Raw genomic sequence first — 17,565 nt, forward strand, 5'->3', positions numbered from 1 at the left:
TAAGAAGGCACTACCCATCGGTCCATAACTCTGAAAAAATTCAGTGAACATATTCAAATTCAAATTAATTGCAATTCAACAACATAAGATTCCGCCAATGTAGCTAGTAATTGCTATGTAGTCAACTTTAACGAAAATGTAGTATTTGCTTCTGAAATTTGACATCAAATCTAAACGTACTCAGTAAGAAATCTTTCAAGACTTTTTATATCTAGCCATGTCAAACCTGGTGTTCATTTTCATGCGTATATAGCTTGCAATGCGTTCAAGTCTGTCAATTGAATCTAATTTTTTTCTGGCTTAATTGCTAACCTGTGGAGAATGTAACAAGTAGGACTGCACCCCCTGAGCCCCAAACCACTTCATCCTTTGTTACAGCTCTGCCTATAAGACATCTAGCACTTTATGACAAACACGTAAACAGTAAGTGTCATTACTATCAAATATTTTATTTTCAGCTCAGTATATTATTGATCTAAACACTTGAGTATCTACTGCGACTTCTTTTCATGACAGGACTATTATTTATCCTAATACACATTTTGATTTTGACCTTTTTAGCTTGTTATTGTGATCTTTATGAAAGAAAAGCTGAAAATTGTCAACAAAGAGTCTAAATCTGGGAAGATGAGGGCATGCCAATTTAAATGCAAGAGAAGATGGCCTAGTACACTTCTTTTAGGGACACCACGATAAACCTTCATAAACATGTAAAATAAAATCTAACCATTTGAAGGAAGTTTCTTTTATACCATAGTGTTCAAGTCTGTGAAAATTCGCGATCAATGGTGTCGAACGCCTTTGCAAGGTCTAAATATACATATTATACAGTATACAGTATACATATTTACATAAAACAATATACAAGAATAATAATAGAAACAAAAAAGACAAATTTCCACTAAATAGAACATTAAAAACTATTCAGTGTTGATACCTGCTTAGCTCAGATGAGAGGCTATTCCACAGTCTTGCTCCTCTATAAGAAAAACATTTTTGCCTATTTGCTGTGTCTTCCTGGGCAGTCTCAGGCAGGGGCGCCTACACAAGGGGGGCTGGAGGGGCAGCTGCCTTCCTGCCCTCTTCGAAGAGGGGCAGAGGGGGCATGTAGTGCCCTGAAATATGATGACCACTTTGACTACACTCATTATGTTAATATCTATTAGAAATTACTAGAAAGATGATAACAGCAGCACAAAAATGCAGAGAATGAAAAGTTTGTCTGTGACAAGGTCGGTCACAAAGGAAGAGCGGCAAAGATAATAAATGATAAACAAAAAAATGCGTACCCTCAGAAGAACTCCAGGAACCTAAGGAGGGGTGAAAAGGCAACAGAGGTATTCTGGAGCCAACTCATTCAAGGACTTGTAAACCATTGTTTTTGTTTCACAGTTTATAGATTCTTCAATGGTCTTCCGTCCCAGCTCTTGGATAAGTGGTCTCCTTGGGGCATCAAAGCTACAATTTGTTATTACCCTTGCAGCACGATTTTGAAGTTTTTGCAATTTGGTAATTTCCGTTGAACCACAGCAGCCCCAAACAGCGCAACAATACCAAAAGTAAACACTTTCGCCAGGATAATGCTTTCTCTGGAGCCTCCCAAACCCAATGTAATCGGTTTGGTTCAATCCTGGATTGTCATCGGCACATTTTTAGAAGCCAATCTTGCATCTCTGTTCGTTAGCAATAATCGTTAGTTTAATGAACACGAGTTCGTTAATACACCGATGCCCAATACCAGATTATAGAACGACACCCTCGCTAATAGTTTATGGCTGCGTGGAGGCCCTTCGCTAAAGGGGGCGCATGGGGCGTGACGCCCCCCCTCTTGAAAAAATTTCCATCGCAAAAACGAGGTGTTTTTTGCAGTCATGGCTCACCCACTTTGTCAGCAAATGGGACTTGGAAATCCTCTTGAGCACAATAGCTAGCGACGATCCCGGTTGTAGCATTTTAAGAATATAATGAAAATATTGCTCAGATCGCATTATTGTCTCAGTTTTCAGCAGTGGGATACGTGATGTTGTGCGAGCACATTCTAGAAATTTCTTGTTAAACAGTTTATAAGGGATAGAGTAGCTTGCTGCAGTAATTCATTTCTGGTTGAGAATCTATTTTTGTGAAATTCGATGGGTGGATAAACACCACGCATTGTCGATTTCTTTAAAGGAAAACTACGGGTCTGAGCTGGGAGAACGAACCTTCTCATAGCGATTATAGTGAGAATGGCCAAAACAAAAGGGGTATAATGAGTTGACGAGAGCGGAAAAAGCAAATACACAGTCACTTCAAATGTTTATTCGCCAATCAACAGATAAAAAAATTGCATTAAAGGGCATTTTTTGTTTAGCACAAAGCATGCAATCGAGGGTGAATTTTTTCGGCAGTAAAAATTCAAAAAGAAGAAATGGAAAGTCACAAAACAATGGAATTCCACTCCAAACGCTTTTGTTTTATAAGCCAACTGTTAATGCGACATATGCTTTTTAAACCAAACAAAAAGCTTGAAGGCAGCACAAAGTCAATAATTATTGTCCAAAAATGCTCCATACAAAACTCATTCTCTGTTGCATCGCTGTTGAACAATGCTGTAATCCTAATGCATGGCGTGTACGTGCATCACTTTCGAAGCGAAGAGGCATTTCAAGGAGTGGGAGCGAACATGTTCTGACATGATATTAGGTCAACAGAGCAGGAATCTCAAAAATTTCAAAATTCGAAAACCAGGACACTGTTGAAAAGAGACAAATCTTCGACAATGGTTGTTGTAAAAAGTGGATGGGTTTACTTGCACTTTGACAATATTTTCTTCAAAAAATGGAAGTTGAGGTACCTTGTTTTATATGAGGACGCAAAGTTAGCGATATACGGTAAGCCGCAATCAAACGCTAAGCCTCCAAAATACCAATTCGACATAAAAAAGGATTGTAAGAGGGTACTTGTTGGTGAATCTTGCTACAGATGGAAATCAATGCAGTTCCCGAAAGGTGTTTTAGATTTGAAAGCTTTGTTTTCCATGCAGATAGATCACAGACTGCTTAGAGGTGAGATGGTATGGGCTACGTTTAGTCGTGAAGAATGCGAAGAGTGGATCGAAGCAATCAAAGGCACGTTGGAAAAAGTAACTTGCTGTGATATTTTTAAAAAGACTTTTCAAGTAAACACCTAATTATGAAGACACGCTTTTTATCAAGCGGAGTTGCTAAAGCCGAAACAAATCACAAACGCACAATATCTTTAGGTATCATCGCTAGCCCGGAAGGGCCTAAACTAAAAGCTAAAGGAGCTCTCTCGCTAAAAGAGCGCATAAAGAGAGGCCAGCAAATTCTTTAAAAAAAGAGAGAAATATTTCTTTAAAAAACGCCAGCAAATTAATTTAGCAGAATTTAATTTGGAATAATTTTTAACATAAAGAGTGACATTTTAACGTTGTCCCATATTCAACTCCATCAATATATACTTCAGTAAATGACGAAAACAAATTATTCTAAATTGATTTGACACGTCGTGCATCTGATTTTATCTGTCATTTATCTATCACTTGCGAAAGGTTCATGTACATTTGCTTCTTTTTGCAAAAAGGAATGGCTGCAAAAATGAACTTTTACCTAGAATATAAGGTTAGTACAATAAATCATTATTAGATTTTTTTATCAGAAAGCTAAGCATAAACTCAATTTGTGTAAAATCTGAAATTGAATTTAAGCGCCTTTGCAATATTTTAGCGGTTTTATGATAAGAAACATAGACACATAAATTGTCTAACCAATTGATTGTGCAAATGATATAGTTTTTGGCAAATTTCGGCGGTCTCAACGTCATGTTAGAATTTTAAGAATAGGTTCTCTTTTATCATCATAAAAACTGTATTATTAGTGATTCGTTGGATTCGAGTATCATAGTGGAAATCTAAGTACTTTTAAAGAAACTATGTTACAAAAAGGGGTTAAGACATTAAGAGGATTTTTCATTTTAGAATAAAAACTTTGGTCCTCAAGATAGTAGCAAGATTGATCAACTTGCAGAAGAGAAAAATTTAACATGGATTTGCTTTTTATATCAGTTGTAAATTTTCACGATATGATACACAATATTTCAAAAACTAAAACCTAGAATGGCCACTGTTTCTCTTCTCTAATAATTTTAGATTAAATGGAAATTTTTTGGATCGTTTAGGGTCTGATTTGCTATAACCTTTCACCTTTGATGTACACTTGAATGAAGAACTAACTGAACAGTTTCTTGTAGAAATCTTTCTCGGCATCTTGCTAGTATCACTGATTCAATGATTCAATAAACTTCACTGGGATTATCGAACAAATGCAAATTTGACCCCATTACCAGACAAACGTGACAAAAATGCAAAAGATAAAAATGATCAGGTAATTAGTATGTTCCTTCCAGCATAAGAAACAAAACTTCTCTTATATAGAACAGCCTCGTCGATCTTTTAGTTCTAAAAACACCGTTAAAACAAGTGATTCTGCCATCGGTCAACATATTTTAGATAACCAAGATTGTGCAAAACTCTATAATGACGCCATGTTTGAGGCAATTGGCAGAGCCCGGTCGTCTTTCTATCTAGCAGTTTTGGAATCGATCTACATACAAATGAAAAAGCCGCTATTGTGTAAACAGAAGGAGTTCGTTTTCTCTCTTGGACTCCAGTGGTAAATTTTCTTTAGGCACGCGGCACTGATTGATCAACTATACCGGTCTTGTGCTTGCGTTTTTCTGATTGGCTATTTTGATCCACAACTGGGTATATATTTTCCATCATATTGTGTTCTTTCGGACCCTTATTCTGACGTTTTATGCTCTGAGGAGTGTCAGATGAAAAAGCTTTTAGCCAATTTGTTATAAAATGTTTGCTTTTTCAAAGCCATCATAAATATTGAAGGACACTTTCAGTCTTGTACATTGTATCTCGATAGGCTTACCCTTTTAAACAGGGCCCTTAACCTTGAAATATCTTAGAAGCGAAAAACAAGGCCAAGAAAAGTGTTTGTCTTTACTCCGGGCATTACTTTGAAAACATTCCTCTGAAAAACAATTTAAAAAGTCGGGGTTGGGGTGACGCATAAGTTTCTTTTGTTTTTATTGGCCTGAATGGATCGTTGACGATGTGAACGCCATGTCTTCAGGGCTTTGGCGAAAAGGAATTGTCTAGCATTTCGACAAAAAACAACAACAAAGATATAGATATCAATAAGATGGATATTCAACAAGTGAATGTTAGAAGGAGTCTTAAGACATGCCGGCAAATTCACCGGCAAAGACACAAGTAATAAGATTGCCATTTTTCTCTAAAAGGCATATGAATGAAATTCGTCATCTAATCTATGTCTGTAAATTGATTTTCTACAAAAAACAAAAAATTCTCTTCTTATGTTATAATTAATTCTTAATTCTATCAATACGTAAATCAATGGCTCTGTTAACTTTAAGAGACATTTCTTAAACGAATAAATTTAATATTTTCATTACTATAGTCAAATAACATCGTGCAAATTTCTTTTAATCTAATGAAACTTAAATTTAGTTCATGAAAATAAAATTTTCTGAACCCATGTTTACTTTCAATGAAGCTCTGTGGGGTCTATGACCACACAAGCTAAAGTTAAGATGAAAATGTGCAGGGTGTACATTTTAGTGGTTTAAGCTTGGCTCGGAAATCAAATGCCGTCTTTATGGTATGACCTGCTTAACAAGATCTATATCTTTAGAAGAAGATCGAGATAGGGTTTAAAGACGTCAAACTATGCGGGTTATGATTGTCGCATAGGACTGCAAACCAACGCTTAGGATACTTCAATGAGTACGGAAACTAGGCTAATGCAATTATCGCACAAAATAAGCTCCATTTGATAAATGAAGATTAAGGATCTGAAAAATCATCCATAGCAATAAAAATGGGTTACTTTACAATTGTATGGTAAAGGTACGTTGTACTTGTTCTTGTTATACTCCCATGAAAATCTTCTTCCCAGATTAAGTGCAATTATCCGCGAACGAGAAATTTTCGGACGAAAAAAATCGACAAAGACAGTTTTGAAAATTTGCTAGACTTTTCTCACCAACAAATTTGAAAACAAAGCTTGCTACCTTTTTCTAACTTCAATAAAAAATTGCAGATCAAAAATTCATCCCTATGTTTTTTCTATTATTAATACTAGCAAAATGCTATAGAATGGTTGGAGAAAACTTTAGGTAGGGATTGAAAAAATCTACTGCACTTTTGGTCATAAACAAGATGGCGTATTAGTGATTCTTGATAATGGAAACTAGTATTTGAGGAAGCCATTTTACCTGTTTTGTGGGCGATGTTTATTGTACCTGTTTACTAGAAAGTGTTTAAAACAACTTGGTGATCCTGGGTGCGTTGAAATGCGGAGGTTGTTTTGAACAAAGGATAACGAAGAACAAATTGTTCAATGCAAACAAATGCTGTTGCAAGAATGATTAACTTTTATGGCCAAGTCAGATAAGACATGTATAAAGATGTCCCTCTTGAAATATCAAGGGTCGCATCGTATTTTGTTGACTATGGTAGCATGGTTGGTAGTGGCCAACGACAGTGACTTGAAGAATTCACTATGTCAAAAGACAGATCTAAGTTAGAGATAGTTAGATCGCTATGTTAGAGATTCTCCTGATTGCCTCCTAAAGGTTTTATAGGAAACAAGAGAATTACACTGCAGGATATCATGAAAGAAGATAACAAACTTTTTTCATACAAATCAACGCACGGGAAATTTTCTGTATAAAAGTTGGTCACGCCCTAAATTTTGCACTTAGGATATAGGTATTGTATGGTCCTATACGATTTTGTGTGCATATTACAGACAGCGAAATTTTTGTTCAGAACACAGCCTGTCTGGCATAAACATACCCTTACCGTATTCAAAACAAGGCTTCGAAGACAGCATAATTGACAAGCGCCTACCGTAGCCTTGGTGTCAAGTTCTAACATACCTCTGGGCTGACCCCGGCCCACCAGTGTTCGTATAGGATACGTAAGGTTTTTCAGTTTTTTGTCCCTTGCCAGTTTTGTCTTGTTTATCCGGAGTTGAAGGCGGCGAATTAGTAGCAGAATTTGTATGTGACATGTCCGACGGAGCGTTAGAATCTGTCCCTAGTCGTTGCTCTAACGCATTGTTGTCATCGATACGTGCGTTTAGATTTAGAACATCGTTGATGTCAGGCCTGCAAAGAACACACGAAATACTAACCTTTTGGCATTTTACAAATTAGAAACAGTACCAAATTATGGATTATTTTCCAGGAACAACGTGTTTGTGTTATAAAGAAACACGTTGCCTTTAAAGCGAACTCTGGATTATTTTTGCGATGTGTAGCTACAAATTAAACCCAAGATTTCAATAAGGAAGGCAATGAAGTTTCATGACAAAACTTCAATTTATTCTAAAGGAGTTTCTACATTAGAGGGCTTTAATCTCATGCATAGTCACACCTTATCGTGAAAGAGTACTTGAAGATGGCTCAGAAATCGGGGATCATCTTCCAAAGATAATTCAAACAAATGTAAAAATAACAAGATTGGGAACATTTGAGATAAATAGAAGTCCTGAGATCTACATCTGCGACAACATCACTGGTCATCAATGCTTTATTGACCAATATCCATGTAAGGAGAGATTGGTCTTAACGAAAGCAAATTCCGTTGTAAAACACATATGACTTAATTTAAAGCAACGAAACAAAGAAACTACCTCGTATCTCCGTTTACACCATTGTAGTTAGCAGGATCTCTCCTGGTGTTCGTCAATGCTACCTCAGATTCTGACGCAAGATCAGATGGGTCCTCAACTAGGCCAAGCATGCTATACCTGTTACGAAAGAAACACAACAGTTTATTGGTGAATAAAGTCAGATGTTGGCGAACGTTCACAATAAAAATGACTCTGCAATTAAAATACACAAGTCCTAGAAAATGGTTCTTGCTCGCTTTGAGTCAAGCTGCAAGTAATTTTTGAATGTCCTTAGAGACAATGGTTTCTTAATATATTACCCAAAGCCAACTTGTGTAAACAGTCTCTCGATAACCCACTTTGCGTCTATATCCCTTTTTTCTTCAAACAACAGTAACTTCCTCCTTTTTTAAACTAACATTAAATACAGATGCACTATTCTGTAGCTTCCACTGTCGTTTTAAAGCTAATTAACAATCGATATATTCAGTATCAATAAAGAAGAACATGGAAAGCTTGATAGCATTGGTGAGTTGTCAGGTTTCTCTAACACTGGTAGGCCTCGTGACGATTATTAAAAATGATGAAAAGGATGAACTTAATCATTTACTTTAATCGGATAATTAGCAGCCTATTCTTTCGTAGCCTGACGTTCTTAAAGCCTAACAGAGATAAACTAAATAACAAACAGGAGCTACGGCAAGAATATTCCACGCTTTTGCAAATATAAATGTGATGGTGTATAAAGAATAGAGTGCAATACAGACCCACGTGGAAGAGCCTACTTCTTTCACAGTTTGGCAAAACAGGTTCTTGTATTATGAGGTACTTATTGACAGCTTAGGCTAAATAGGTTCTTAATTAGGTTTTCAATTTCCACAGAGTCGATATTGATGTTGATTATCAGAAAAAAGCATTAAATCTGGTCTGTCCTTCATTCTAAATAATTATTAGTGTACCAATATTGCCAAAAGTCCACCAACAATTGATCAATGATACAGTACTGTATATAAAATAGTAGCAATAATCGTCTCATAATAACAGTTCAAATTTAATATTCACTGTGCTTTTTGAGTTTTATTTTAACAATTTAATATTTCGTCGTCTTTTCCGATATTGGTAAAAAAGTAGACTATGTATATAAATTAAATGTTGAAACCCCACGTATAAGAACCTGTAGGAAGTTGTTTGGCTAAACAGGTTCTTATATTTTGCAGTTGTGAAAAAGCAAATTTCTGCCAGAAGGTTCTTAAATCCCTAGGTTCTTACACGCGGTTTTACTGTATATGAATGTAATAACAAAAATTCTAAGCCCTAGCACATGAAAGGCAGAAGACAATTTCGAATAGTACTTGAAAACGATTGAAAAGCTGCATCCCGAGTTAAGGCAATGAAAGGCCTTCGAGTTAGTTATTTTGGCATATCTGTTTTGGCAAAGGCATCACACATTGTATAATTCTTGGCAAAGTTACTGGAAGGCATTGGGGAAAGAGCAAAAAAAGAAAACTATGACTGTATGAAATTAACAGGTGAATCTTGAGAAGACCAATAATTTTGAACGGTGTAAATGGCTAACAGCATTTCTTTCCTGAAGACAAACACTACCCAATTGAGTATACACTTCAAATTAGCGAAAACCACTGAATGGAAGCTTCCAGCTCACTTGCGAATTTACCTAAAGTTAATGACTTATTTCAGTTTATAATCCAACACAGAGCTGAACTATAAAAATTACACAACTAAAGTCAAAGAGATGTTTTACATACCGTTGCGCCTCGTCGTTTTCCCAATCGCCTTCGTCGTCTGACCCTTGCGGATCTACATAAAGTACTTCCATCTTGATTCTACCATAAACACGTGTTAGAACCTGGACTGCTTGTGCATGAGTCGCGCTACGTAGATCCTGATCGTTGACTGATAAAATAGCATCTCCAACGTAAAGGTCTTCACATTTAGCTGCGGGCATATCTCCGTGGATTTCTGATATCAAAATCGGAACGCCATGCTCTCTCCCGCCCTGGACGAAAGTAAGAAAAGGATATTAGACATCATGCATAATATAATCTATATTTGAGCAGCCAATATTCCGTATTCTAATGAGGGATATAAGCTTAGAGACGTAAAATATTCAACACACATATTATTGGCCTATATATGAGAAATCGATTGATTTTTCATATTTTTCAAAGTCTATTGATATAACTACAATATGCAATAATGTTAACAAAATTACCGATAAAAGTAATAGACCAATCACATTATTAGGTCACAGGAGTTGCCACGCTCAGTGCATTCTAGTGATTGTTATTACGCGCGCCGTAGTTTGGTTGTATCGCAACGTTATTACAGTATGTATATGGAAATCATGAAAATAACGAAATATTAAAAATCATCATATTTGACGGAAAACGACATCCCTTTTTTAAACTCTTTCTCGATACACATGCAGCATAAGAATTCATAAAGGCATCAGAATATCAAAAAATGATATACCTTGCTATTCAAAAAATTGATACACCTTGCTATTTAAAAAATGATATACCTTGCTATTTAAAAAAATGATATACCTTGCTATTTAAAAAATTGATATACCTTGCTATTCGAAAAAATGATATACCTTGCTATTTAAAAAAATGATATACCTTGCTATTTAAAAAATTGATATACCTTGCTATTTAAAAAAATGATATACCTTGCTATTTTAAAAAATGATATACCTTGCTATCTAAAAAAATGATATACCTTGCTATTTTAAAAAATGATATACCTTGCTATCTAAACAAAATGATATACCTTGCTATTTAAAAAAATGATATACCTTGCTATTTTAAAAAATGCTTTACCTTGCTATTCGAAAAGATGATATACCTTGCTATTTTAAAAAATTATATACCTTGCTATTTAAAAAAATGATATACCTTGCTATTTTAAAAAATGATACACCTTGCTATTTAAAAAAATGATATACCTTGCTATTTTAAAAAATGCTTTACCTTGCTATTCGAAAAAATGATATACCTTGCTATTTTAAAAAATTATATACCTTGCTATCTAAAAAATGATATACCTTGCTATCTAAAAAAATGATATACCTTGCTATTTAAAAAATGATATATCTTGCTATTTAAAACAATGATATACCTTGCTATTTAAAAAAATGATAGGAAATTTATCTACGTTTAGGTGATACACCTTTCACAGCAGTTAAAAAGTCGAGAATAAAAGAAATAAAAAAGCCACTGAAAATTACCGTTATAGAAATTCCAAGGCCTTCTGACTTATCTCTATGTATTTCAACAATTCGCATATCACCAATTCCTCTCTTTTTCCTGACGATTTCGGACGGATGATCTCCTTCCTTTATTTCCGGACGAGTTGGTGCGGGCGGCTCTGGTTTCTTTTTACTTCTACACGCGCGTATAACCGTTTTATGTCGATGCAAATGTATTTCTGCCTCGATTTGATTCCAGAGTAGATCGTGTTCCGGACCTCGCATATCACGGCCTAACAATTGGATTTGTTGTATCCTATAAATGGAAATTGAGAAGGTTGGGTTAAAGATGTAGAGATCTAAAGGTAATCTTCATTGAGCTTAGTAATTCCCTTATTTCTGGCGATACTATTTAACCAATAGCAGATTCAGGATTGACTTAATTTGATATTATAACATTTAACAGGGTTTGGAATTCAAATTGAATATTTGTTTTTCATTTGGTCCTGTAAAAAAAGACTACAATACTGATATATTCAAATATCTTTAGCATCAATGGTTACAAAATGTCAGTTCTGATGTAAGCTAAAAAGAAAACGGGATTAGAAATCCTCGAAAATCTTCAGCCTCGAATTGAAGCGAATAAACGAGGATATCACATCAGACTTCGGCACCACTTTAGGGGAATAATATTCTTCCATCAGATGTCTTCATTTCAACGAAACTGCAAATCAGTTTCAGAGTTGTGGAAAACCATGCTTGGTTATCTGACAATTTCAAAAACATCCAATAGGATTTTCTGGGGCTAGCCTCTTTATAGTCCATTACTGATGTTTCGAGTTGGACTAGTTTAAGCTTGTTGGCAATTCTAATTCCTGAAACCAGTGGGGCTGTAGATTCGAGGCTTCAAGAGCACTGTTTTGCAATCAGTGGTGCCACAGGAACTGCATACCGAGGTTGAACGGGCGTCGTCTATACCCCTACGAACATTTCGAAGGTACAAGAACTTCTCGATTCCCTATAAGCATAATGCTCTGATAAAGCAAATTTGTTCATATGCAACACATCAAAGTACTTTTCTTGACACACTCAACAAAGTATGAAAAACCGGGTAGTGACACAATAACTAGAGAGAATAACTAGAGAGAACAAATTGAGCATTTAATTGGTTCTTGCTTTAACTAACCGGCTACAACCAAACCCAGCATGGCAACCAGCTAAATGACAAACTCCATAGTGCTTTTAAGCCAACTTTTAATCACGTATTCGTTTCGAAAAAATTAGCAGGGCACTAAAAACGTAACAAATCTTTCTCAAATCTCTCTCAAATGTTTGAAATCTCTCTCAAATCTTTTCCTGCATGGCATCACTACATCAAGTCTTGTACTGACCAGTCACCAATTTAACCCATGCTTGTCGTATTTTGGCGTGATTTCCTTGCAGAGAAATGATCATAGGTGCACTCTGGTAGCCTCTCGTACGGTAGCCCTAAAACCTCCCTTGAAGATCGAACAGAAAAGCATAACATTTTCATTTAGGTGTTTTGGAATCTGTGTACATCAAAACAAAGGATTCAGATACGTGTTGATAGAAATATCTTTTCATCTTTTTCGGGTTCTTCAGTTCATGAGATGTTAGCGGTCGCTGATTGGTCAAAAACAAGGAACTAATCGAACGCGCCATTCACATTACTTTCAATCAACACCTGATTATAATTTTCTACCAACTTTTAGGCATAATTCGATGTTGATAATCTTAGGATTTCATGGTACCAAAGATTTGCTTTGCTAAAAATTATCGAGTTTATCTTTCCCCATCTGCACCTTGCTCTTTCTCGTCTACCTTTGAAAGATATTTACATATATTAGGATTCCCCGTTTGTTTGTATTTCATCACAATAGGTTAAGTTTTGTTTTTATAAATATTAATAAACAGTACTCACCTGCCTGCAAGCTCCTTGTCTAGATATTTCGCTGCCAACCTGGCACCATAGACCTCTCCTTGCATTTGTAAAATATATTTTCTAAGATCATCATTTTCTTTTTTGAATTGCACAGTCTCTTCTATCAGTTGCGCCTCCTTAATGGCATCTTTTCTAAATTGTGATAGCTCTGATTCCTACAAAAGGAGAACTTGCTTGTGTCTAAACTGTTCTGAAAAACAAGCATAGCTTTTGATACAGCCCTTCAATGAGAGTGACAAGAATCATGGAAGCATTGCCTACCATTGCTATCCCAACAGTAGAGGCATTGAATCAAACATTTAACAAAAATCAACTTTGGATTAGCTATACAAAACTTATGGCTGTTTAACTTATATTAAAACACAATCAAACTGAACAAGTACTTCTTTGTAAATGGGACCTTATATCTAATAAAAAATTTGGAATCTATCCTAACACAAGAAATAACAGTTCAAACATAAAACGAAAGCTTTTTAAGAAGCTTGTTAAAGATTAATGAACTACAAAGCTTGAGAATCTTGCATTGAATATTTTTACCATAAATTAAAGAATAAATTGTGAATAGCTATTGGTCTAAGAGCAAAATGAGCATGCTGACGCGTGCATGGTAATCACAGAATACACCAATTCGACTTATGACATCGTTTTATCACCATAATTTTAGGCCGAATACAATTTTTCATATTGTTTGAGCATATATTTTAGATTTTACGGAGAAAGGAAGTTTGAAAACTGGTAAGGGATTTGACCGCAAAAATCGTTTCAGGGGGAAACTTTACCCCCCTAGTTGCCAATCACGGTCAAATCTCTTATACAATTTTTATCTTAATGTCGTCATAAAATCAATATCGTGAGCAATACCATAATGAAAATTTCCAAGTAAATAAAAACCATTGCTCTCAATCCGAGACTGAGGTAAAAAATTTTGTGCAAAAGAATTTGAAGAATTTTTCAAAATGAGGCTGTAAGTCGAATTGGTGTATACAATTCAAATACTAACTAGAGTTAATGGTACATAGTACAACACACAGAGAACAAAGAAAGCTAAATGCCGAGCATGAAGTTACCATTAAATAATCTTTGCTGCCAAACATTTTAACTTAATTAACTGACTTGCACCACAGTTTCTTTGGGTAGCTTACAAAACTGGGGACACAGTCCCAATGCCTCCCATCACTGGTACATAAAATAAAATCACGATTGTACATACCAGTTTTAACTTAATAGCATCTGATTCTGTATTAGTGCCAGTTGTAGAATGGAGCTGCAACTGAACTGCATGCAACTGCAATAATGTATTTTTTAATTCTTTTTCAAGTACTTGCACTTTAGCATTGGCTTCTACTTTGTCACTCCTGAGGGCAACAAGCTCAGCCTGCAAGCAAAGAGAAAGGTAGATTTAGAACATTTATTGTGAATACATTGAGAATCTCCTCAAGTATAATAAAGGAGGCCATATAGGTCATTCTAAAATTAGAGATGAGTGAATGTCAGGCAATTTATTTTAAAAAATTGCAGTATATCCTTGTGAGCTTAAAAACATTTTTTAACAGGTAAGGTAGATCAGGGTAGCAGCAGCTCAAGGGCTGGTTAGGGGAGGGGGGTTAATAGCCCCCATTTCAACTTTTGTCAAAAAAGGGTCAAATTTTTTCTCTCTAAAAATTGATAAAAGTACATTTGGTAGGGTAAGGTTGCATATTTTTAAGAGTTGCCTAAGGAAATACACCTGGTATAAAGCATTAAATAAGGCAATATGGGATTGGTCTCACTGGTCATGCCCATAACTCTCCAACCCTGCAGTAGCTGGTGTCACCACTAGAAGAAGGTGTCAATTTAGGCTTTCTGCTTCATTGCGTTTTAAGAACTTTATTTTTATCATTTTAATATGTTTTAGCTACTTACTCAGTTAGAACAATGCCATGAAAGAGATAACACTAAGTTACTTCATAATATTGAGTGTTGTAAAAATTCTCTCTTATGAAACCAAAATAATTTTTTTTAAAGATTAGTCAATGAAACCTATGAAAGCTATGAAAGATGAACATATACATGCTTAGATCAATAAGATATCAATGTAATTTTTCAACAATAATTATCTCATATCATATCATTTGATATAATATGTAAAGTGATCAATCAACAAACTACAAAGTGAAAACTTGGGGGCCAAAAGCAAGGACTGAACCTTTGTGTTATCATGAAGCAAAACTTTGTACTGGCATGCAAGTTTAAATAGAAATGCACATCAAAATCCACTTTCAAATCTAAATTGATAAATTATTTCCTTAGCCTGTGCTTAAAAATCAATTGCTTCATTGCTTAACATTTCTTAAATTGATAGTCTCAGGAATTAGGAACATGACTCTCCACTAAATTAGTTAGCCTATTTACTGTACAAAAAGTCATCCATTCAGATATTATAAATATATAGGAGTGGATCCAGTTCAGCTGAAAAGGTAGTTTTGGGCACCTTGGAAAAGGTAGCCAGAATTCTTCATTGCACTTTTAAGTGACTCCTAATTTCTCAGAAATGAACAACTCAAGAGATAAGTTAATTGCTTGTTTGTATAAATGCTTGTTTAACTACCGCAAATCCTTGAATTGGCCCCCCTCTTGAAAAATCCCCCCCCCCCAAATAAGCCCCAACCCTAGAACTACAAATTGTCAATAAGCCCCTTCCCCTCTAATAAGCCCCCACTGCTACTGTAAATTCTCAAATTGGACCCCTCCATTTGATGATTTTGCCATCAGAGGTTGTTTATGGTGTTTTATTGAATTACCATAAGAAATTCATACTTTTGGTAGTAATCAATTAAATGCTCATAAAGAAATCTCTACTAAAATAAATGTCTTTTAATAAAATAAAAGTCTTTTAATAAAGTCTGTTCTTAATGTCTACAATAATTTTATAAGCCCCCCCCCCCTTGTATAAGCCCCCTCCCTCAAATAAGCCCCCATCCAAAAATGTAAAAAATAAATAAGCCCCCAGGGGGCTGATTCAAAGGATTTATGGTAGGCGATATTGCAAGCCTTGTTATATGCTGGACTTCATTAGCTTGTTTCATACTCATAACGAAAACATCTATACCTAACAGAAACACTTAAAACTACTTGCCAAATAACAGATGAAAGACTAACTGATTAAACAGGAAACAAGATACTGCAAAATATCTGGTGTCCATTCAAAAAAACAGAATCTCAAAATTCATGAAGCATTATTATAACTTTTATTTCCCTAAAGGATTAGGCTTTACCAACTAATATGTTTTAAAGAGAAAGCTTTTTGTTGTTTTCTATAACAATTATAGGATGTGAAAACAATTTTTAAAACATTCTTCTTTTGTGTTGTTTAAAAACATCATTGATGATATCATTTAAACCAACAGACAATTAATGTGCTATGGATTGTATCATTATTACAAAAATTTGCTCATTACAATAATTCTAAACAATTTTGTGATATGGATATGATATTTAATTTCATTTTATATCATAATTAGTTTAGGTTACTTGATATAAGGTAAGAAAGGCTATTTTCCTGCGATTTTGAGTGTAAAGGAAGGTTGCATGTTTGTTTACAGGAATTATTTTATTTTTCTTTTAAATTAAAACATTGAGCATGCTTGTTGCCTACATTTCATAAAAGATATGTTACAAAAGAATTCTTAATTCTTGAAGGTTAGTACCTATTTTAAGGAAAATATTTTTCCATATTTTGTGAATTGAAATACTCCTAAAGTAAAACGGCAGTAGGGTTTTTACTTAAAACAAAACAGCTTACTTCCTCTCATTTTTGATTCATATTTTGATTATCAACTTTGCATGTTTGCGTTAAATATTCAAATTACAGTGGTTGTTCTTTGAAAGACCAGAATAATGACTTTCTTGACTTTCTGTAAACAAGTCACAATACGAAATCATATGATAAAGTTCTTCGGAATTTTTGAAACGAATGATGAGCCCTTTTTAATTCTGTTCGAGTGGGTGGACGTTTCTCATTTCCCGACATTAATTAAACGATTGTACCAGTTGATAATTTATGAACTAGGAAACCTATCGATTAATAAAGATTGGAAAAGAGCAAGCAAGTTACTGAGCTGAATTATAAATTAAATTATTTATCATACCTCAAGTTTTGCATTAGCTTGAAAAACTGTTTGTGCTTTGTGGGCTAGTTGCGCGAAAGCGGATGAAAGTCCTGTCAGCTTTTGTCTCCCCTGATATGTTATTTCTGACTGATCTGGATCCACTTCTCCAAAAAGAATATCTAAATCAACAAATCCTTTATCAAATTCTTTTTCTAAAAGATCAAGCCACCTAAACATTGTCACCGCGACAGCCATCTTGCTGACGGCCAAATTTCCATTTATGAGTCATCATAAACAAGGATCTACAGCAGAACTGCAAGCGAAAAGGAACACCTTCTGACATATGACTTTTAATTTCTTATGCCAACCACTTGTCTCATTCACATGCAGCCTCTAAAAGAAATATTCCATTTTCCATGGAAACACTATTGGAAAGTTTCATAGATACTTTTATCCTTAAAATCATTTTTAGCTACAAAATGTTTTATTTCTTACTGTTCCGAGGTATCTATTTTTACCCCTCAGAAAGGCTGATATGAAGAACTGCCGTCGAAACAAAATTTTAGAACCATTTTTTACATTAATGCGTTG

General features: G+C 34.9%; 1 protein-coding gene across 1 annotated transcript; it reads right to left on the reverse strand.

Annotated features, from left to right (window-relative positions):
- Positions 1-389: 389 nt before the first annotated feature.
- On the reverse strand, positions 390-17,366 carry LOC135685592 (Golgi-associated PDZ and coiled-coil motif-containing protein). The gene is made up of 7 exons (XM_089112767.1): positions 17,014-17,366; positions 14,097-14,261; positions 12,866-13,041; positions 10,963-11,239; positions 9,479-9,729; positions 7,734-7,850; positions 390-7,206 (listed from the first exon to the last, which is right to left on the reverse strand). The coding sequence occupies exons 1-7, from the start codon at positions 17,227-17,229 to the stop codon at positions 6,960-6,962; spliced, it is 1,449 nt and encodes a 482-aa protein (XP_088968893.1). The 5' UTR covers positions 17,230-17,366; the 3' UTR covers positions 390-6,959.
- Between the last annotated feature and the right edge of the window lie 199 nt (positions 17,367-17,565).

The sequence above is a fragment of the Rhopilema esculentum genome, chromosome 15 (assembly GCF_057945365.1).
Source record: "Rhopilema esculentum isolate cy_ngs chromosome 15, ASM5794536v1, whole genome shotgun sequence".
NCBI lineage: Eukaryota > Metazoa > Cnidaria > Scyphozoa > Rhizostomeae > Rhizostomatidae > Rhopilema > Rhopilema esculentum.